At 38.0% G+C, this 23,299-nt stretch overlaps 2 protein-coding genes across 2 annotated transcripts in view; both read left to right on the top strand.

Annotated features, from left to right (window-relative positions):
• kcnv2b (potassium channel, subfamily V, member 2b) overlaps positions 1–23,299 on the top strand; it is a 172,954-nt gene that overhangs the window by 116,079 nt on the left and 33,576 nt on the right. The window lies entirely within an intron of this gene.
• Positions 1,333–13,938, top strand: LOC127957897 (fibroblast growth factor 10-like). Its single transcript, XM_052556594.1, has 3 exons — positions 1,333–2,307; positions 12,246–12,349; positions 13,212–13,938. Exons 1-3 carry the CDS (start codon positions 1,977–1,979, stop codon positions 13,401–13,403), a joined length of 627 nt encoding a protein of 208 aa, XP_052412554.1. The 5' UTR covers positions 1,333–1,976; the 3' UTR covers positions 13,404–13,938.

Consider the following 23,299-nt stretch of genomic DNA (forward strand, 5'->3'; position numbering starts at 1 on the left):
TGTCAACTGAAAGAAAGACATCAAATATGAGTTGTATTTTTAGTGTGCTTATATCTTAAATAAATACATAAATAAATAGCAATAAATATAATAGGCTATTAGCTATGAAACTAATTATGCATTTATTTTTTAGTTTTGTTAAATAAAACTTTACCCGTACTTTTACTCAATGTTCTTTGTAAGCATGCTGTTATTTGATGTAAGTCTCTCATTGGAAGTCGGGTAACTGTGCTGTTTCTAACTGGATTTGAGAAGCATTACCAAGAGATAGATCTATTGAGATAAAACTGACCGTTAAAACCCAGATCACAGAGAAAGACAGATCTCTAGCTTCTGCACAAGTCCTCTAAATCTTTCTTATATTACATGTGGCCCAAAAAAGGAGACGGGAAAGGCCACATTTCAATTGCATTGACTATTGCATGTTTTTCAAATAAAATCTACGACCGTGAGATCACATTCGGAGTGGTTGCTGGCTACAGCAGCATTTGATTTTATTTGAGTTTTATCCGTGGGTTACAAAAAATAAAGCCTCACAGAAAGCAAAGCATGTTGCACACTCGCAGCATGTTAAAATCCAGGAATGTGTGACTAGACTGGATAAGGTTTACAGCACTATGTTTTTTTTATGATTGCATATTTCAAGAAAAAACAAACCGATTATTGGTGTGATCGTTAGAGGGGCAACCAGCCAGCCTCACTTCCAGTGAAGAATCCAGAAAAGGCTTTTAGGGGGAAAAAAAAGCAGGAAATGCAGATAAGATAGTGATGTTTGAGAAGGCAGATAAACCAAAGCATACAAGCCATTGGTCACTGAAAACACATTTTAGTTCATCAACACACCATAAAACTGTGGGATCAATGATCTTTGTAGAAGTCAACTTTTCCACTGAGTTCTGAAGGCTGAAATGAAGGACGTGTTTAGTTCTTGTTCTAGTTTACTCAAAAAGGGAAAATAATTTGACATTCTCAAATGTGTCTTCTTTTGTGTGAGTACATAGAGAGAGAGTATTTTTTATAGAGAGCAGTGTGGTCATTCTTCAAAACATCTCCATTTGTGTTCAACTGAAAAATAAAAGTGGTTTGGAGCAGCATTGAAGTTAATGTTCTTCTTTCTGTAAAATGCGAAATTGCCAAGACATTATCTGTTAAGTTTACGGACATTTCCTATAATCCTAAAACACAACACAATGCAATGCCTAATTAAAAATGAAAAAATTCAAAAAAGGAAAATCTCTAATATTCTAAGAAAATAATTCATAAACACGCTCCACAGAATAACAATGACATGTACTCAATGTCTTGTCTTTTCAAGCACTGTTGATTTAGACCTCAGGATATTGGATGAGGTGAAATTGGGATGTGATCCGTGAAAAAAGAAAGGGCAAAACATGATGATTCTGAAATGTTATCGAACTAAAAGCTTCTTATCATCAGATGGGACCAATCAAGAGTGGCCTCTGGTTAGGTTCGTTCATCTTCTCATGCGTCTGTGCTCTTTTCCTAGTCCACTATCAAAGAGCTCCAGATAACAGCCATTCACAAAAGCCCTATCAGACAAACCCCGCACCTACAGACCCCGACCAGGGGGAGTTCTGGGGGGGGGGACGGGACAACAAGGAGGAGCAAATGCTTCATGGGAGTGTGAGAATACAGGAAGGGACCGAATGACAGACGAGGAGTAGGGAGGGGTGAGAAACTGAGAGAGAGATTTCTGTGAACCTCCTGGAGGTAGGAGATCACATCAGAAGACAGAATGCCAAGAACAGGGTCATTTTGACGCACATTCCCACGAAACGCAGGAGGAATAAGTGCTGCCATGATAATCATTCCCAAATGGGATTAATCTCAGCATCAAAAGCTTCACAGACTTGTTCCTCAACCTAAATCCACAACTTCATGCTTTCTTCTCCGGTCTTGAGTGGAGTTCTGTTGGGCGAGAGGCATCCATGCACATTCACTGAGCAGCATGTTCCATGAGGAGTACCATGAGGAGATGGACAGTGAGTAACAGTGTGTCTGCATGCTGGTCGGTGTGTGTCGTTTATCTTCTCGCCGTCTCCGTGACCTTCGCGTCCAGCGTCACCTGCCGCAGCGCATGTCCCGTGCATCGGGCGCTCAGGGTCGCCAACTCCTCATCCGCCTCCGCCCCTGCATCCACCTCCACCTCCGGCCGGCATGTGCGCAGCTACGTGCACCTCCAGGGAGACGTGCGCCAGAGGAAACTCTTCTCCTTCCAGAAGTTCTTCCTTAGGATCGGGAGAGACGGGAGAGTCAACGGCACCAAGACCAAAGACGATCCCTGCAGTGAGTCCCCCGATAATAAATCACAACAATACTGTTTATTCAGTTGTGGCCAAACAATCACGTCGCGACTGCGAACGTTTGGAAACTTTATCAAGTGTACATCACCTTAACTGTTAAGAAAATGCGTTCATCAGCGAGAGGCACAATTAAGACTTTTATTAATCCCGATTAGAATTTGACAATTGACGTGTTTGGATGAAGGCTACTAATCGTGCAATAATATTGGTAATGATAAAGTTATGAACTGCATTGTGTAATTTAGATTTAAATCACATAAAAAATAATAAAGCTCCGATGTTGTAAATAATAAGAAGAAGATGAACAATTATAGGCTGTTCATTTGGTTTAATTGGTTTTAAACTCTGTTGGTTATTAATTGCATTATTAATTGCATATCATATGCTTAAATCAATAGTTTATGTAGCTATTGTTAATATTTCTCAAAATATTTGAAGTTTAATAAAGCGTCTAATAGTTTGAAAGTACTGAAATTCATTTTAATTGATTAGATAGATAGATGGATTTGTTTCTGGATTATGTAATTATAGTAAAAAATATGGATTATTGTGACATTGAATTAAATTTAATTAATTGTGAAATTGTGAATGAATTGAATTCTAATTAAATTAATACATTTATTAATTTAAATTTAAAGTCAGAAAATAATTTAGAGTAGGAATATTATTACTTTTATTGGTAAACTTCACTTTTATAATTAAAGGATATAATTACTTTTTAATAAATAATACATTTGTTAATAATAGATCATCTTTACATTTAAATGTGGATATAAATCAAATGTTTTATGGCATTTCTATTATATAGGCTTTCTATTCATAACATTTCTATAGCCTGCAATATTTGTTAAAAACATTTAGTAAATTATATCTAGGCAAAACACCTGATGTGAAACTAAATTCAGGCTGGTCCGTCTAAATGAACCACACAGGAATAATATTACTAATATTTAAACCCCATAAATGAAATTAGCCACTCTAATAAAACAAACAAAATTAATGGGCCGTTAAGGAATGCAATATACTTTTATATGCATAATTGTGTCCTGACACCCACAAACCTGAGAGCAATTAACCCACATATTGCCGTAAATGTTTCCCCTGACACAGCAAAGGTGGAAATCCATCCTTTATAATGTGATCAAAGGTTAAGCTTTTGTTTGCATTGGCTGTGTATATACCTAACAGACTCATGGATCTCTAATTAGATTGTCTCTGGTTTGTTTTCAAATATTATAAGCCCATCAGGGAGATGCACAATGTGTTTTCGGTGTTTTACGCAGAACAAGTTAATTAGCCATTACTCATATGGAGCCCATTTGCAGATAAGGGTCTTCCTGTTTCCTCTGTGTGTGCGTGTGTTTGTCTGGTGTCTCGCACTGACATCCCTTCCTTTTTAACGCCACGGGGCGTCTTGATTTAGCCGTGTGTGGTTGTATGCGTTGTTTCTCCTAGACAACAGAGAGATGTTTTCTGTTTCTCAGATTGTCCCCTGACAAAAAGTACGTCTCCTCTTGGGTTTCAGAAGAGATCTCAACACAGTCTCAAACTGTGCTATGAAAGGATATCTCAAAGCTGTCACTGGGATGGTACATCATTGTACCTAAAGGGTCCATTATGGTAACTTAAAAATGCATATTAGTACATAAAGTGTAGCTTACATATTAGAACCAAAAATGTGCATATTGGTACCTCAAGTGTGCATATTAATACTTAAAATGTCAATATTAGTACCTATAATGTGCATACTAGTACCTGGATTGTACATATTAATACTTCAGGTGTGCATATTAGTACCTAAAAGATATAAAAGTGTACTTTTTGAAAAGGTACTGCCCCTGTGACAACTTTTGAACCTTTTTCCGGATTAGGAAAAGTGTTCACTCATTTGGTTTTATTTATGTTTCTTCTTTTAAAAGAAAAATCTTTAATGGAACCCAATGTAAAGTATTTTGAGCTGTCTGAGCAATAAAAGTTTGATCTGACCTCCTTAGCTTCTGTTTTGAAAAATCTTTTTGTAAAAAAAATATATATATACTTGAAATCCTATACATTTAAGAAAGTGCAAACTCTAGTTCTAATCTTTTTTCTTTTTTAGGTTATTTGAGATCCGCATGGAAATGTACTGGGCTAGGGGAGTTTAGGGGGCAATGTGTGTTTGTCTAGCATCAGACATCACCGTGACATCATGTGTAAACATGTAACTTGATTAACATGTAACTCTCAGAGGTGATCAGGCGTTGAGAGGAAATGTCTGTCAGATCTGTGCGTGTGTGTGTGTGTGTGTGCGTGAGTAGTTTCCTCCTGATAGTCTCATCTGTGAGACAGACACACAACACTCAACCAGACTAAGCAAACTACACCCAGCTAAAGTCAAACATCATCAGCAATCATCATCAGGTGATCAGACTTTTTTTTTTTTTGCCTGCTGGATGATAAAACTTGAGGAATAATTTAATTTACGGCCGGAAACAACCACCCAGAACACCCTAGCAAACACTCAGAACATCCAAGCAAACATATCAAGTCTTACCTTAGCATTGTGTCAGTGTGTTTTGCATTGGTAAGCTCTAGTTTAATGTGCTTTCATTAGCAAAGATGCCTTAGAAACAGCGTTAGAGTGCTAAACTAAACATACATGGATCTCTCTGTAGCTCTGTCCCATTTTAACCCTGTCTTTCTGAATTTCACATCTCATTTATTCACAAGCGAGTAGCTAATTTAAGGGGTGTACAGCACAGCTGGTTGCTCTTATTTCCATAGGAGTGAGCTTACAGTTTGTGTGTGTGTGTGTGTGTGTCAGGAACAGCAGCAGTAATACACATGTTCTCACTTAACTGCTCTCAACTTTAACCAGTCCTAAAGAGCCTCCTGAGAGACTCGGACATCACATTTGGTTAAAGTTCTTGACGGTGAGAACGAGCAAAACAAATGTGTCAGTGATCAACATGTGATCCCAGAGGAACATGTTACTGCTCCACCATATCCACTTTGTCTCAGATGTTTATCCTGAAAGAAGTAAAAATAGGCAGAAGTGAGACAATTGTTGACACGCTGTATGAGTACAGAGTTGTAAAATGAATGTGGAGCAGCTGAATTTGATGAGAAATGTATGAGGGATCATATTGGGTTTTGATTGCTGGCTCAGTATCTTGAGCAAATCAGATCGCAGATTCTTTGGTTAAAAATACAGCTATATTGTGAAATATTATTATCATTTAAAATAACCACATTCTATTATAATATATTTTAAAAAAGGGAATACGTTTTTGTAAATCTGAATTTTCAGCAGCATAACTCCAGTCTTCAGTATCATGTGATCCTTCAGAAATCATTTTGCTTTGTTGATCAAGATACATTTCTGTGAACGTAGTTCACAATAATATTTTTACAGAAACAGTGATGCATTCTTTTTTAAGGATTCTTTGATAAATAGAAAGTTCAAAAGAACAAAATCTATTTGAAATTGAAATATTTTGCATTCATATAAATGTCTTTACTGTCAGTTTGGATTACTTTAATGACTCCTTACTGAGCAAATTAATTCATTTATTTGAGAGAAAGAAAAACTATTAAACAACCAAGCTCAGTTTAATTTTGAAAATTCTCTCTTTGAGAAACTATTGAGATATTAAAGATAATTCATGAATGAACCTATAAAATTCACTTTTGGCCAATGCATTTTTTACCAATATGCAATTTGCAATATTCAAACAAAATGCAATTAAATGGTAGAAATAGTTATTTTTCTCTTGTAAGATTCTACATGTTGAGATACAGTATCTTAAACCTATGTGTAATACTTACTAGTGCATCACATCCTGTTCGTGATTTAGTTGAATTAGAAACAGAGCAGCTACTGTTAGTCTGCAGGCAGAGTTTCATGAATGGCGTGATGTGAATATCGCTCGCGACACATCAAAGGTGAGCGTCTTTCACGTTCAGTAATGGGCTCTGACAAAAGAATAATCCTCGGCGGGTGAAATTACACTAGTCTTTATAGCACAGATCCAGTGTTGGTGGAAATGGATACTGCAGTAGTGACGCTGTCCTTAGGCAAGACATGATTTGGGAAACACTGGCCTTTGTGCTCCTGAATGAAGAGACCGCTGGCTGGGAAAAACACAAACAATGGGTCTGTGAGGGAAGTGACATCATTCTGAGGACCATGATGCACAACTTCAGCAGCTCATGTCACAAATGCATCAATGAATCTGTTTTGGGGATAATGTTAGATGCAGGTCATTATGTTAATGTAAAACCATGAAAAAAACAAAACATACTTGATGCACACTACCATTTAGAAAGATTTATTTATTTTTCAAAAAATGTATACTTTATTAAGCAAGTGTGCATTAAATTGATCAAAAGTGACAGTAAAGACATTTATGATTTTAAGGTTCTATTTCAATTGACAGTTCGCAAATATATGAAGCACAACTGTTTTCAACATTGATAGTAATAAGAATGTTTCTGGAGCAGCAAATCAGCATATGATAATTATTTCTGAAAGAGACAGAGGACTGGAGTAATGATGCTGAAAATTCAGCTATGCATCACAGGAATAAATTATATTTTAAAATATATTCAAATAGAAAACTGTAATTTGAAATTGTTAAACTATTTCACAATATTACTGATTTTTTCAGTATTTTTATCAATTACATGAGACCTTTGTGAGCATAAGAGATTCCTTTCATTAAAATAACATTAAATACCAACCCCACACTTTTTGCATTGAAATAAAATGCTATTTAATATAATTCTGTACACTTCAGTTTATGAAAAGCAATTGTTAAAGGTCCTATCAGGTAAAAACACAAAATCAAAATCGAGTTTTATCTTTAGTGTTCTTTCATCAGTGCAGAATATTCCAATGAAATCTTGGTTTGCCTTTTTAACCTTTATTAAAATATATGAAACTTTGCCTCCTAAATGACTTTATTTTTAAGCTAACAGCACCAAAAAACTGTTATTTTTCAAAATTGCATCAATCAATTTATTTTTAGCAACTTTTTTATTTATTACACAGCTGTAACACCACATGTAATTTTATTAGATTTGAACTGGTTGGATATAAACCTCTCGCAGTGGATTTTAGCATTATTTGATCTACACTAAAACAGACGTCAGACGTTGAAGACTAGAGTTTTGCTGGTGTCCTACATTGAGTAGCAGGTTGAATTGTATGTAAAAGTTTTAAGGAATTGAATCAGACTAATGATTAAAGCGCAGTGGGGGTGTTAAACCCAGCGTCTGGTCTGTCCTTGAGAGAGACTCCAACAGATTTATGAGCTTTTATGGGGATTCCAGTGTAAAGCTGTCCCACGTGTATCCTGATGCTGTTTGATAAAGTGGGAGTCAGCTGTCTGTCTGACTGCACTGGTGTTTGATGCCAGTAATGGTTCATGCTTACTAAACCACATGCTTAAAAAAGACTAACAGACACTGAATATTTGCACACTGGATTAAAGTCTGTCACTTGGGTAAAAATTAGACAGGTCTGAACTAACATGCATAACATTTGTGAAATTCTTTGGAATACACATAATTACTAAGTTTTTTCCCCCCAACATATAGCCAATCTGTTTTTTTTAACATGTACTGTGATAATCATGTTTTTATTATTATTTGCATTTACTAATTTTGTAGATGCTTTTATTCTATTTTATTATGCTTTAAAGGGTTAGTTCACCTAATAATCAAAATTATGTAATTAATAACTCACCCTCATGTCATTCCAAGACCTCCGTTCATCTTCAGAACACAGTTTAAGATATTTTAGATTTAGTCCGAGAGCTCTCAGTCCCTCCATTGAAACTGTGTGTACGGTCTACTGTCCATGTCCAGAAAGGTAAGAAAAACATCATCAAAGTAGTCCATGTGACATCAGAGGGTCCGTTAGAATTTGTTGAAGCATCGAAAATACATTTTGGTCCAAAAATAGCAAAAACTATGACTTTATTCAGCATTGTCTTCTCTTCCGTGTCTGTTGTGAGAGAGAGTTCAGAACAAAGCAGTTTAGTGATATCCGGTTCGTGAACGAATCATTCGATGTAACTGGATCTTTTTGAACCAGTTCACCAAATCGAACTGAACCGTTTTAAACGGTTCGCGTCTCCAATACGCATCAATCCACAAATAAATTAAGCGGTTAACTTTTTACATTTGGCTGACACTCCCTCTGAGTTCAAACAAACCAATATCCCGGAGTAATTCATTGACTCAAACAGTACACTGACTGAACTGCTGTGAAGAGAGAAATGAAGATGAACACCGAGCCGAGCCAGAGAACGAACAAAACATTGACTCGTTCTCATATACAGTACAACATGTACAATGGTACAATTCATAACATATACTCATGTATATCATGTTTTCTCTTTTTTTATTTTTGAGACAGTGGCTTCTTTGATGTACTTATTTGCGTTTATTTGTGTATACTCTAATTCCTTTAAATGGAATGAAAGATTAAATATCAGCTGTGACAGAATGGTTTATTTTTCTGCGTCTGAACTAAAGTCCACTATCATGTTTTCAAACATCCTCTTTGTAGTCATCGCAGGAAGCAGTCATGATGCTTCAGGCATGAGCCGGACGTACAGGAGACCACCAGTGCACTGCAATGTGTGCCACAGATGGCTTCACAGCTCCCCCAAACGCCTCACTATCAGTGACAACTAGGCATGATGCAATGATTTGCGCAATGCTGTTTTCCTCGCTCTCAAAAAACGACAACGGTTTATTTGGCATTTTTAGGCACCAGACATTAGGCCAGCACAAATAAAAAAAACAAAAAACAAGTGGATTTTGGCAGAAGGCTGTGGAAAATGCACGTCTGCACAAACAACTGCAAGCCAACGACGCAGCGTTTAGTAACGTGCAGCAGAGCATGACATGCTCGGGAAAACAAGGCAGCATGTAAAGAAAAACCAGCAAATAGGCCCAGTTTAAACTTGACCTCCCGGTGCGCTGCTCGACATCTGCTGAGGTTTTTCTCCATTTCGGTCGCTCTCGCAGGTGTTTGGCTCGTATGCGTTGGAAGGTGGGATTACAAACACATTTACTGTAATGGCTTGGCTTGTTCTCCGAGCTCTCTTTTGTGGTTACTCAAGTGTGGCCTCACTGACATGGAACTTCAAAGAAATTAGCGCTTTATTTTTGTCATTTTAGAATAATAGTAACGTCATCAAAACTATTCACACTAATAGATGTGTGTGGGAATATGCAAGAACTGTTATATTTAAGCTTCATCAACCAACTCTATGGGCCGGGGGGCATCCTCCCTATTGAGGGAGAAATATACATTAGCAAAAATATTTTTCAAAAAGTCAAACAAAGGGTATTAAAATGTTTTTATAAGATTTTTACAATTTTCAGTCTACCTCCCTAAAAAAATCCATGTTTAATTCAATGGGTTACTTGCCATTTCACTGCATTATTTATCAAATTTACTAACAGTTTCTGAGTAAAAATTGTTTCTACTTCTACCACTTTTTTTTCAGGATAATGCAATGTTAGCTTTGATACTATTATAGTTTTTAATACTAGTTTTAGTTATTTTAGTAGATGAATGAAAATGGGTCATGTTGTATTGGCAATTAGTTAATTAATACATTTTATTTAAATTATGACATTTATTGCATTTTAAGTAAATATTTTTTGTGGTTTTAATTCTAGTTAACTATAATTGTGATATGAAGGACTCTTACTGGCTGCTTTTTCTGCTCCAATCATCTTTTTAAAAAATTGTTTTGTATAGAAACTTAACAATTTATAGCATCTTCCTTTAGATTAAATTGATTTCTGTCAGCTTTTGACTAGTAGATCATCTTAGCCTCGGATGTACCTGGTTCTGGTTGATGTGTTTTGTATGTGTGTGGTACAAACATATGGTAGTCGGACATGCGTGTACGTCAGCCTTGCATTTGTGCTTCACGTGAACGTTGGTGGTTTGGGTCTGAATGGGTGTGTGTGTGTGTGTGTGTGTGTGGGAGCTTCACTGGGTCTTTTGCAGTGAGCTCCGTTCTGCTGTCGTCTTTGATCACTGATCATTGAAGCTTCTCTAATCCGTCTCACTGTCATCCTGTCTGTGTTGTTCCTTCCTTTCATGCTTTCATCCCAGCGCTGAGAGGACACAGAGCCCTCGGATAGTTTTACCATCTCACTTGATACCTGCAACCTGAGACCCCAATGGAGCCACTTCACACACGCACGCACACACACACACACACACACACACGCACATAAACGGATAGATGAGTGCACACTATACCTGCACATACATTCACTCCCTCAAATTCACACATTATGTTGCTGATACAGTACAGATATTTTTATGTGATGGCCGAAATCCATTTTGATTGCCAATTCAGACAATATACAGTAAACAATGTAGATAACTGCTTAGTAATTTTAAAACCTGGTATTGAAAAAAGAGGTTTGTTTAGGGGGACAAATCATCATAAATCTGTCCTCTTTAATATGTGTATTTCTGTATATATATATATATATATATATATATATATATATATATATATATATATATATATATATATATATATATATATATATATATTCAGACATATTAGAGATTAGAGAAAACTTCCCAACCAATTATCATTAAATGATATCAAGTTATAACAAAATTACATTATATATTTTCAATATAACGAAAGGTTTAAATCGATAGTTTTAGTTGTGTTTTTGTTGTTTTTATTTTATTTATTTTTTTAAATATTATTTTACCGATTTTATTAATTTTATCTCTATTACTTTAGAAATTTTTTAGATTTTATTTCAAGTAATAATTATACATATAATATGCAAAGAAAAACAAGTAGTTTAAACTTGACATCTTAAATATAGTGTATTTAATATTATGTATCTTAATCATGAATAATTGTAATATTTTATATATATATATATATATATATATATATATATATATATATATATATATATATATATATATATATATATATATATATATATATATAAATACATTTTAATTCAGGAATAAACTACTTGAGAATTTCCACACCAGCTAATTATCTGCATCCATTATCAGCCTAATCTGATACAGATAATTAAGAAAAACTTAAATACTGACTGATAGTGATGTGCTCACTGATATACAGTATTGCATAAAAAGATACACACACACAACCAATTAACACACAGACTCTATCAAATCAGAAAGCATACACAGAGGACAGGAGTGATTTCCTGAGAAATACAAACACAGATCTGGAAGTTGCAAACACAGAGTTGCCGTACAGAGGAAGCATCCAGTGCATCTTCCTCTTCGTAGGGGGGCCGCAGAACTGTTTTGAGTGGTGACTCTAGCTGTCATGATAGAAGCATCTTTCGACACATTTGCACTGATCAAAGGGCAGCCGCAGCAAACCCCCGCAAGTCCAGCCGCAGGGTTCACACCCGCAGCCACTGGGGTTATCAGCCTCCGATAGTCAGGCGTCACATGCTCCCATGTGAGAGGGAGAGTGTGTGTGTGTGTGTGTTCGGTGTTTCAGGAGCTGAATTAAAATGTGCAGATGAGCAAAGGTCAACCAAAACTGTAATTTCACCTCTGACCTCTGTACACAAACACACACATGCAAACATTATTTCATTTGTTCCGCCAAAATATCACTCCTTGTTGAGTTAAAGCACAACCAGAAAAATAAATTGGAGGTTTTGCACATGCAAAAGTCACTGCCAATCTTGCAAAGGTTTTATTAGTCATTGTTAGATAAATCTGAACTAAAACTTAAACTAAAATTAATTTAATAAAAAAAATAAAATAATAATAAACATTTTTTTAAAAAGACTAAATGATGTAACAAACTGACTAAAAATTCAAGCAGTCATTGCTCTGTTTTAAACAATATTTCCTCGCAGTTAATATGTTGTGTTTTTCAGGTATTCTCGAGATCACATCAGTGGATGTTGGGATCGTTGCCATCAGAGGAATCAGCAGTAACCTTTACCTGGCTATCAGTAAGAAGGGAGAACTGTATGGAGCCGTGAGTATCCTGCACCAAATCTTAAAACCATACAAATATCAAATGTAAAGCCATAAAAATAGAGATATGACTGGGCAATTTTACAATTTAACAGGGACTACAGGGATCTCTAGCGGGCACTAGGTGGTGCTGGTGAAAAAATAAAATAAAACCACAAGAGGATGCTGGTGTAAATTATAAATAAATAAAATAGGATATATGATAAACATTAATATAATTATTAATTTATTAATAAATAAGGAGGTGCAGGTGAAAAAAAAAGTTAATTCGTTTGATATTACTACAGTTTTGTGCTGCTATTATTTTGTAATTTATATTTCACTTACTCACTATAAAGATCATTTTTTCACATATTTATATTATTGGTATTTTAGTTGTCCCACAAATAAATCATTAAAAATTATAATTATGCTGCAGTGTTAATCGTTAATCGGACAAAGACAAAAACAAAAACTTAGCCCCGCCCAACATCCATGCCATTGGTTGAGACAGTGCTGATGTAGTCGGGGTTTAATCATCGTGTTTACAATTTTTTAGAGGAAAAAACAAACTAATAGCTGACTTATTTTAACATCCAATACAATATATGCATTACTTTTAACATTGTTACTTTTGACAAAGCAACAATTAAGTGAATCCATTTAAATGGTTTCCACCTGGTCCAAGATTACCATTATGGTCAGAAGCAAGTCCAAGCAGGTCTATAGGATGAATCAGATGACTAGCCTGTTTACTAACTTAGGCTAAATCTAGTTAGAGCTAGCAGACCACTTTAGACCAGCAGAAAGCTTCTGCCATGTTTCAAAAACCAGCATGACTAAGTGTGCAGAAATGTAATAAATATTTGTTTCATGCATTTCAGAGAAATTATGGTTTAAACTGCCGTCTGAAGGAGCGCATTGAGGAGAATGGGTATAACACATACGCATCCGCTGAATGGAGGAACAAGAAGCGCCAGATGTTTGTAGGTCTGAGCGCTCATGGAAGGCCTCTGCGCGGGAGAAAAACCCGCAGGAAGAACACCGCTACACACTTCTTACCCATACTGGTTTGACTTTCATTCATAATGCTGATGGGATAGAGAGAGATCGAGAGAAAGACTGAACACATGCGACTCTCTCTAGCGGCTCCGCTCCTTTGAGCTCTTTGATTCATGGCACTAGATGAAATGTTATCCTCATGCTGGTCGACATTAAATAGTAAACATGCTCAAAAGAGCAAAGTTTATGAATACAAGCTTTTATTTCCATTGTACATCATTCCAATAATCTAAGACTAGGGATTATGTGTGCAAGAGTTTTCTCTTTAATAGGATCATGTGCGTAAGAACATCTGCTTTCATTTTTTTCTGATGGATATGATTATCTTGTAGAGGCTCTGAAGCTTAATGCATCACACAGAGAAAGAGAGAGTGAGGATGTATATGGCAAATTTGTATCTTCTGAAAACTGTTTTGGACTGCTTTGAAATAAATAAGTTATTTATTTGTATTGTATTTAAATAAAATACTCTAAAAAACATTTAAAGCATATTAAATGGATAACCTCTAATCCTGTGAAATAAAGTATATTTTGTTATCCTCCTGCAAAGCAGCTTGTGATGTGTTTCATGTTCACAACAGACTAAAACTGAGGGTGAATCTCAAAATGTTCAGGTCAGCCCAAAATTACAGGAATAAATAATAAGAAATAAATGAAGTGATTAAAGCTTATTTTTTTGTGAAATTTTTTTTGCAAGATTATTTGTATAATAATTAATCATGCTGAATCTATTGAATCTAAAAGTTATGCTATAAACACTTTTTAATTCCTTTCATGGTTCTCATTAGATTCTTAATAATGCAGTTAATATTAATAAATGACTGTAATACAAGAGCCTTTTTTATATAAATCAAAAATTCATACAAATAATCAGGGTTATTACTATAAATAAAAAACTACAACTATAATATATTGTCACTGGGTGGAAGGAACACACGACAAGGAGAGCTCATAACAAAAATACCACAGAGTGTGGATTTAATCAGATCAAGTGTCAAAGTGAGGGGAGTGGTTGCTGAGGTGAGTAGGTGCTTTCCGTGAGTGAGTTCCAGTGGCAGTGTCCATGTGATGTTTGTGTTCGGGCTGGCTGGTCACGCACTGGTTTCTGGAATGCAAAGGGAGAAAACATGTTAGGTCTAAGCTTCAGGGAGAAGGTGTCTCAATCACCGCTGCCCTCACGCAGCTTATCTGGCTGCGGGCTGATGACTTGATCAAGCCGTGATGAGCGCGTGCAGGTGTTCCTCGTCTGTTTCCAGGAAAACGCTGATGTGAGCTCGGGACACTCTTCACACTCCACCCCCACCCAAGCATTGTCCTGGTCCGGGTGGAAACATACGGTGTTAACAAGGGGGTTATTGGGGGTGGGTGGGGAGTGACCCCTGACAGACCTGCAAAAGCTGACCAAATCCAAGAGAGGCCGTCAGCATTGGCGTTGGCTGCTCTGGCACGGTGGAGGACGATGAAGTGGAATTCCTGGAGCGCGAGGAACCACAGCGTCACCCTGGTGTTAGTGTCCCTGGCCTGGGCCATCCACTGTAGGGGCGTGTGATCTGTTATGAGGGTGAACTTATGGCCGAGTAGGTAGTAGCGGAGCTCCAGGACTGCCCACTTTACCGCCAGATCATCTTTGTCCATGGTTGGATAATTTTTCTCAGCCAAGGTCAGCTTCCTGCTTAAAATAGTATGGGATGTTCTCTATTTAGGTTCTCTATCTATTTCTACTATTTAGGTTCATAAGTGAGCACCTGCTTCACCTACTGGAAGGCCTTTTCAATGTCTATGTTCCAGGCTACTTGTTCTGGCTGTCCTTTCCTGGTCAGGTATGAACCCTGGGGGTGTCCTGTTGTGTTGGAGTACCTGGGTCTGTACGGACATCGTAGAGAACACAATAGAGAACTGACTGATCAGGTGTTGCAGCTCTGTTTTCTGGGCAGCAGAATGGTGCCGGTTCATGTCTACAACTGCGGGTTCTGTGGTGGCAAGTGTGGTGAGCTGGTCCCTGGTCCCTATCCACTTTTTCAGCAGGTTCGCGTGATACAGTTGGACCATTTATCGCTGACCAGACTGTCCCACTTGGTATGTCACTGGGTCTATCTTGTCTAACACCATGTCCAGACCCTGCCAGGTGGCGAGGAATTTACAGGCCAAATTGGGGACCAGGGCCAGCACTTGATCCCCATTTTGGATCTCCCGCGGCTGGGCTATAATGACACTGTCGGGTTTGCTGTGCTTTGACGAGGTGTTCCCGGACTAATGCCATGACATGGTCTATCTTCTCTCTCATTTCGTTGACGTGCTCGATGACCGACTATTGGGGTGTGGGTTTTTCCCAAGCTTCCTTTACCATATTAAGCAATCCCGGGATTGTCTGCTGAACAGGAGCTCACTTTGGTTAAGCTGTTGGACGCCTGAGCAACCTATTGTGTCCTGAAGAGCATGTATGGCAGCTTCAGATCCAAGTCCCATTTTCCTCCACTACCACCCGTCACAGCATTTGTTTAGGGTCTGGTTAAAGCATTCAACAAGCCCATCTGTTTGAGGATGGTACACAGAGGTCCTCAGTTGTTTTACCCTGAGCAACCGGCAAGGGGCAACCATTAGCTGGGACATAAACAGAGTGCCCTGATCGGCCAGGATCTCAGCTGGGATGCCAACTGTGGAGAGGAAATGCTTCTGGGTACCGGGTGGCATGGTTGACAATCACCAGAATGTGTTCATGCCTCCGGGCAGACTTTGGCAACAGCCCCACAAGATCCATCCCGATGTGCTCGAAGGGCGCCTCTATTATGGGCAGCTGAATTAGTGGGCTGGTGGGAGAAGACCTGGGTAAGGTCTTCTGGCAGGTGGGACAGGCTTAGCAAAAGTACTTTACCTCAGCCTCCAGGCCAGTGAAACCGGTCACGGATACATTGGATGGCGTTGACCGCCCCAAGATATCCCGCAAGAGGATGTGCATGTGCCAACTCCAACACCGTTCTCGTCTTTGAGTAGGGTATCACCCGGTACTGGCCGAGTCTCCTTGCCCTCTATTGAATGCACCTGCATCCAGCAATGCTTAAACCAGTCATCTTAATGCTAAGCTTGGCCGAAGAAGTCCCCTCCTGTCACCTGCTGGAAAACATCATAATAGAGGTTAGAGTTATTGGAGGGGGACTTACCATCTCTCCCACTGTCCGAGGCTAAGAGAAAGAGGGCCGACATGGTCCTTTTGCCAGACGTCGTTCTCGTGGCTCCCTCTTGGGCTAGAAGGTTGCTTGATAGCAGCCAACAGACTGTCAAAGACTGGCCAGTCTCTTCCCAGGAGGATGGGTATGGGGAGGTCCTTCATTATGCTGACTTCCACTGGCCAGGAATCTTAGGCGGCAGAGATCATCATGCGGTGGCCCATTAAGTGCGTTGCATGTCTCTGTGCACACACGTTATTGGCAGGACAGCCTTGGTTTTGCTGCAGGGCAAAAGGAGGTGAGCTTTGGTAAGGCTGATCGAGCTGCCAGAGTCCAACAGAGCCTGAAACGGGTGGCCATTGACTTTGACGCGGATTCCTGGGCTCCTACCGGCAAATCCTGACGTACGATGCAACCTGCCAGCCAAGTCCAGGTGGGATTTGAGGTGACTTCCATTGGCTCATCCTGCAGGGTTGGAGCTGCCGGCCTACTCACTGGTTGAGAGATGCCCTCTGATGCACATTGCTCCTGGACCACCCTCCTGGGAAAAGGAGGAACTTGCTCCCCAACATCCCATCAGTGGGCCGCCTCCAACAGCTCTATCACCTCCACAAGGTCCATGGTCGTCGCATGGTTCCGCTTCCCCACTCCTTGCTGGTGGGTATTGGGCAGAGCCCGGTGGAGTCTATCAACCACCACACTTTCCATTTCTTGGGCGGCCATGGGATCCACATCTAACAGCCACTGTTATGCAAGATGATATAACTCGGTAGTCTGAGAACGGGGTGGCAAGCAGGGTTGATAGACCAAGTCATGGAAGTATTGAGCCATGCAAATCAGAGGGCAGCGGGCTCCTGCTCGGTTCCCCACTGTCGTGTGGCAAGATGCTTGACTATTTGCTAGTGGCGGATGCTAACCTCCGTCAGCCGTTGAAGGACTTTGTCCATGCTGTGGGGAGGAGAAACCACCTGGAAGGGAAAAAAAGGAAAAAAAGAAAAACAGAGAAAGGGTGAATGGACGGAGATCATTCGTCGGTGCATCTTCGGTTAACTTACCCACAGTCTCTAAAACAATGTCATGGGGTGGAAAGAACACACGACAAGGAGACCACAAATAAATACTCCGGAGAGTGGGCTGATGTCTCAGCTGTGACTGATCAAGCCGTGATATGCGCGTGCAGGTCATCCTCATCCATTTCCAGATTAACGCTGATGTGAACTCTTGATGCTCTCTCTTGATGCTCTCTCTCTCTCTCATATATATTACACAAAAAAATTTGACTTGGCTAAATTAACTAAATTAGGTTTAAGTTGCAGCACTAAAATTACTAATTAAATATGAACCTTAGAAGTAACATATATTTTACAAAAAAAATATTTTACTACAAATGACAAAAGCCAAATAACAACAATACGAAATATACTACAATTTAAATGAAAACTGAAAATATAAAAATAAAAGCTAATTTAAAAAATTGATGAATAAACAATATACTGTAACTACTATAATAAGCTGTAATATAACAATAAACTATAACACTGCGATCTATAAATACAACAGTAAAATGAAAAACAATAACTTATTTGTTCATTCATTGAGCATAACTAGACTATTTTTTTTATTAATTGTAAAAATAATTTTAGTGTAACAATATTAAATACAATTATACTGATAACATAATACGATAATCTTAGTGGAATTATATAAACGCAGATGCTGTTTGGTTACAACAACACTTACAACAGCACAAAATGATTGCGAGTTGAAAGTTTGGCTTAAATGACACACTCACAAACTCACACATGAACAGTTAAACATATTAACAATTTCATTCATTAACTTTTCCACTCGCTAACTGACTCCATCAAATCATTTGTTTAGTTTCACACTTTTTGCATCTACTTGTAATAATAGTTGTTCCATTTACTTTACAAATGGCTATTTACAGAAACATTCAGTAACGGGAACTAAATCCTACTATCTGTTATCTTAATAGTTCTAGAAAATTTGGGAGCAAGAGGCGCTCACTCAAATAATGTGATCCAGCTTGAAGATACAAGTGGAAAAAGACTGGAGGCAAGTTTTCTAATGAGTGCTTGTTTGGAGGAGCCGACACACAAGATGTTAATGGCGGGGGTAGGGGGGGCCTTATGGGGGGGTCAGGCCTGGTTTATATAGTTTATACAGGCCCTTCCTTATTAGTGACTGTCTTGCTGGTTCAGTTCCAAAGCGTGTGTGTGCTGCTCTGAATCATTGCTGCTTTTCAGTTAAGCTGATCATCTGTCAGCAGTCACTAATGAAAATGTTAAGAGGGAATGAGTTAGGCTCAGTAATGCTTTTAAGTGCATTGAAAATGAGTGATATTTTTAAGGTAATTTTTATTCATATAGTCCTTGTTTAATGTCACCCTGTTATTTTGTGTCCCCTTGCTGATGTTCGTGTTTCTTGTTTTGGACTGCTAACCTGGATTTTGACCTTGCTAGGCTGGTTTTATGATTCTGAATTACCCCAATAAACACTGCTATTTGAGCTACATGATTGTGTGCGTTCTGTGACAGGTCTGAAGATGATATGACTAGATTTTGGTTGAAAATCGGACCTTCGGACGAAGAGTTCGAAAAAGTAGGTTTTCATGATAACTTTTTACCTCAAGGTGGCACTATTGTATATATTACATAAAATGGTTAACAATATATTATTAAAGGGATAGTTCACTCTCAAATAAAATTTTGGTATGTTTTACTTTACCTCAAGGACATCCAAGATGTAGGTTTCTTTGTTTCCGTAGTATTTCCTATTTTGACATTTTTAGGTCCAACCATTCTTGTCTATGACTCACATAATGGAGGTCTATGGTCACCACCTCCAAGAGCATGCAGAGAGGAGTCCAAATTAAACAGTTCCCCATCGTAAATACACACTGATGACCTAAGACACGAAATGAGTGGTTTGTGTAAGAAAACGAACAGTATTTATATCGTTTTTACCTCTTGTACACGACCACGTCCAACTGATCTGAGTGCGTGAGTGCTTCTTGATGTGACGTGCGTGCGTGCTCTGGCTTTAGTCTGCGCAAGCACGGAAAGTCCCGGAAGTGATCTCTCGCGCGTGAACGTCACTCATTGTTTACACTTACTGTCTATGGTTTACACAGAGATTTCGGAAGTGTTACCTTTCACTGTGAAGATCTAAACATATTTAGACTTACAGGAAATTGGAATGGACAACATATTTATTTGAACCAGAATACACAGACCAAGTACTCAGGAGCGATCCGCTGCAGCAGCACGTCTTCTAGCCTCAGAGAGACAGAGATATCTTCAAAATTGGTGGTGTTTTAGTAGCAAGTGTTGTGAGATGCCAACAGAAGTGGAGAGCATATGTTGTCATGAATGGAACAACTACAAGATGACGACGAGGACATCGCATCACACACCTGCCTGACTGAAGATCCTGAGTTTTCTCCACTGTTGAGCCGCAGCGTTTTGCACGTTGTGTTTAGTATGCCACATATAAACTGGAGGCGACGTCCAATGCCAGAGGGCCCCCATGGCACGTTGTCAATAGAGTGAGTAATGGTTGTATTTTTATTATAATCGATTATAACGATTATAGGGATGCATTATAAACAAATTAATTAATTACAATTACTGCATTATATGCATTTATATTTCATTGTTGGTGTATCGTGTGGTAAACAGTAAACAATGAGTGAAGTTCACGCGTGAGAGATCACTTCCGGGACTTTCCGCGCTTGCGCAGACTAAAGCCAGAGCGCGCGCGCACGTCACATCAAGAAGCACTCACGCACTCAGATCAGTTGGACGTGGTTGTGTACAAGAGGTAAAATCGATATAAATACTGTTCCTTTTCTTACACAAACCACTCGTTTCGTGTCTTAGGTCATCAGTGTGTATTTACGATGGGGAAATTGTTTAATTTGGACTCCTCTCTGCATGCTCTTTGAGGTGGTGCCATAGACCTGCATTATATGAGTCACAGACAAGAACGGTTTTGGCTTCCTTGAGGTAAGGTAAAACATACCAAAATTTTATTTGAGAGTGAACTATCCCTTTAATACACAAGAACAGCTTTGTTTTAAAGATATGCAGCTGAGATAATCTTTTTATAATTTATTTATATAAATTAAAATTAAAAGAATTATAAAGAATAATTTTTTTATAACAAAAGTTTTCAATTCCACAGTTTTATTAGAATGTTGGTAACCAAACAGATCAGTAGCCATTGAATTCCATAGCAGGGATGTAGAATCAACATTAACATAAAAAAATGACATTGATTTTATTTATTTTTAACCTTGTTTCACCCTAAACTAACTAACTACATTTATTAAGGGCATTTGCCTCTCTCCATTTTTCCCTGATATTCTCTGGCCACTGGTGGATTTCATTTATTTCATATGTGCAAGTCATTGTAGTGACATGACATAACCAAGCAAAGTTAAGAGTTATTTCTATATTTTAATCTTGGAATAATACAAGCATAGACAAGAAGCAGTAATTTCCAGAAATCTCCAGTAGAGCACGCCATTACTCCTAAATGACTGCTTTTAGCATTTATTTACTTTTGCAACGTATTCACATTTAGAACTTTTGCATACTTGACAACAATATATTCACATACTTTGTGTAGAAACACAAATATTTAAAGCCAAGTATGGTGACCCATACTCAGAATTCGTGCTCTGCATTTAACCCATCCGAAGTGCACACACACAGAGCAGTGAACACACACACACTGTGAACACACACCGGAGCTGTGGGCAGCCATTTATGCTGCAGCGCCCGGGGAGCAGTTGGGGGTTCAATGCCTTGCTCAAGGGAACCTAAGTCGTGGTATTGAAGGTGGAGAGAGAGCTGTACATGCACTCCTCCCACCTACAATTCCTGCCAGCTCGAGACTCAAACTCACAACCCTTCGATTGCGAGTCTGACTCTCTAACCATTAGGCCACGACTTCCCTAACAAAGCATTATTTTCATCTAGTATTTAATTTAAGTATTGTACATTTATTTATAGTAATTGACAGGTGTGATGATCAGTGGGGCTGAGTTTTCACCTTCATTGTTTAATGTTGGGCCGAGAAATGGATAGAGTTTTTTCAGTATCCATCACTTGGACTCACTCTGATCTCTCCCTTCCTGTTAATGGATTCTCTGGCCACTCCTAAATCCCATTTACATAGTAATTAAAATAGAGAAAACCAAGAACATGAATCACAAATAAACCATAGATTCTGTGATGATGATTTTCTTAATATTAATAGTTATAATCTAATAAATCCTCAATCGATATGCTTCGTAACAGCTTCATGTGGCTGCAAACAAATCTTAAACAGCCCTTTGGGTCCAGCTGACCCCATTTGAAGTGTTCCCTACATCTCAGGGGGATGAAATTCTGTGATTTTTTTTTATTTCTACTTAATATATATAAAACACAAACAAAAAAAATCTGGACCTGATTTGGTTGTTCAAAAGGTCTGAAAAAAAACTGTTTAAGGTCCTTGGGGTGAAATAAAAAATGGATGGGAAAAATTAATTTATTTTATTTTAAGTTTCAATTGTCATAAAAAGTTATAAACCCAGTTCAAATCTGGAATGTTTTACATTTTTATAAAGGCCTGGATCTAGAACACAAATGCAAATTGGAATGAATATTTCATCTCATGCACAAACACACACACACACACACACGTGACTGCAATAAAGAGCATTTTATAGAAATTGGAATATAAAATCATCAAATCTGTCATAAATATAACAATTTCCACTCATAAATGAAGAAAAGGTATGACAGCATAAATGCAACATGGAACAAGCATGTTCACACACACACACACACACACACACACACACACACACACACACACACACACAGATACAGGTGTGACATAGGTTTCCAGGGCAGATTTTGGCTAATAAAATGCACAAAACATAAATGCACAACAATGTGAAAGGGTAGGCATAACATACACCACACACAAACACACACAAAAAGAGAGAGAGAGAGAGAGAGAGAGAGATTTTATTAGATTCAAATTTATTTAACTTTATTTAGATTCAAATTTATGTAACATGCTGTAATTTGCAAAAGCAGACAATTCAAAAGACATCAGACAACAAGATCTACTTTTGACAAAAATATATATATATATTTTTTTATATATTTTAGAATGTTTATATATATTCACAAAATATATATAGGGACCTATGATTTCCACGATGTGGAAAATGTGGACGGAATCGTGGAATCCAGTCATAAAAACGGAAATTTAAAGTTTAACAGAATTTGTCAAAATTTTAATGAATTAATCAAAAGTAGGTCATTACACTTAATTGAAATTGCAATATGGACTAATATCTGTAAATATTAAGCCGGAAAAGTCGATTTAAATATGAACCCTGTATGTTCTGCTCAGCTCTGTTAATGAATGGCGCAGACACGCGGTTTCGTTTATTACACACATACTGAAGCGTGTGACACTCATGGTGATTTCAGCATCTGGCATCACACTAAATGAGGACATAAACACATGAAGAACATCTCCAGAACTGCACTGAGTTACTATATGAGTATTTGACTGTTTGAGCAAAACTAGCGTCATATCCTTCCATGTTTTTATAGTAGTAGTAGCCCTTTATTGTCACTAGTCACAAGTACCAGCGAAAACTAGCCATTAACCTGTCCATACATATACACAACATAAATACAATATGACTAGGGGGT

Source organism: Carassius gibelio, chromosome B5 (genome assembly GCF_023724105.1).
Source record: "Carassius gibelio isolate Cgi1373 ecotype wild population from Czech Republic chromosome B5, carGib1.2-hapl.c, whole genome shotgun sequence".
NCBI classification, from domain to species: domain Eukaryota; kingdom Metazoa; phylum Chordata; class Actinopteri; order Cypriniformes; family Cyprinidae; genus Carassius; species Carassius gibelio.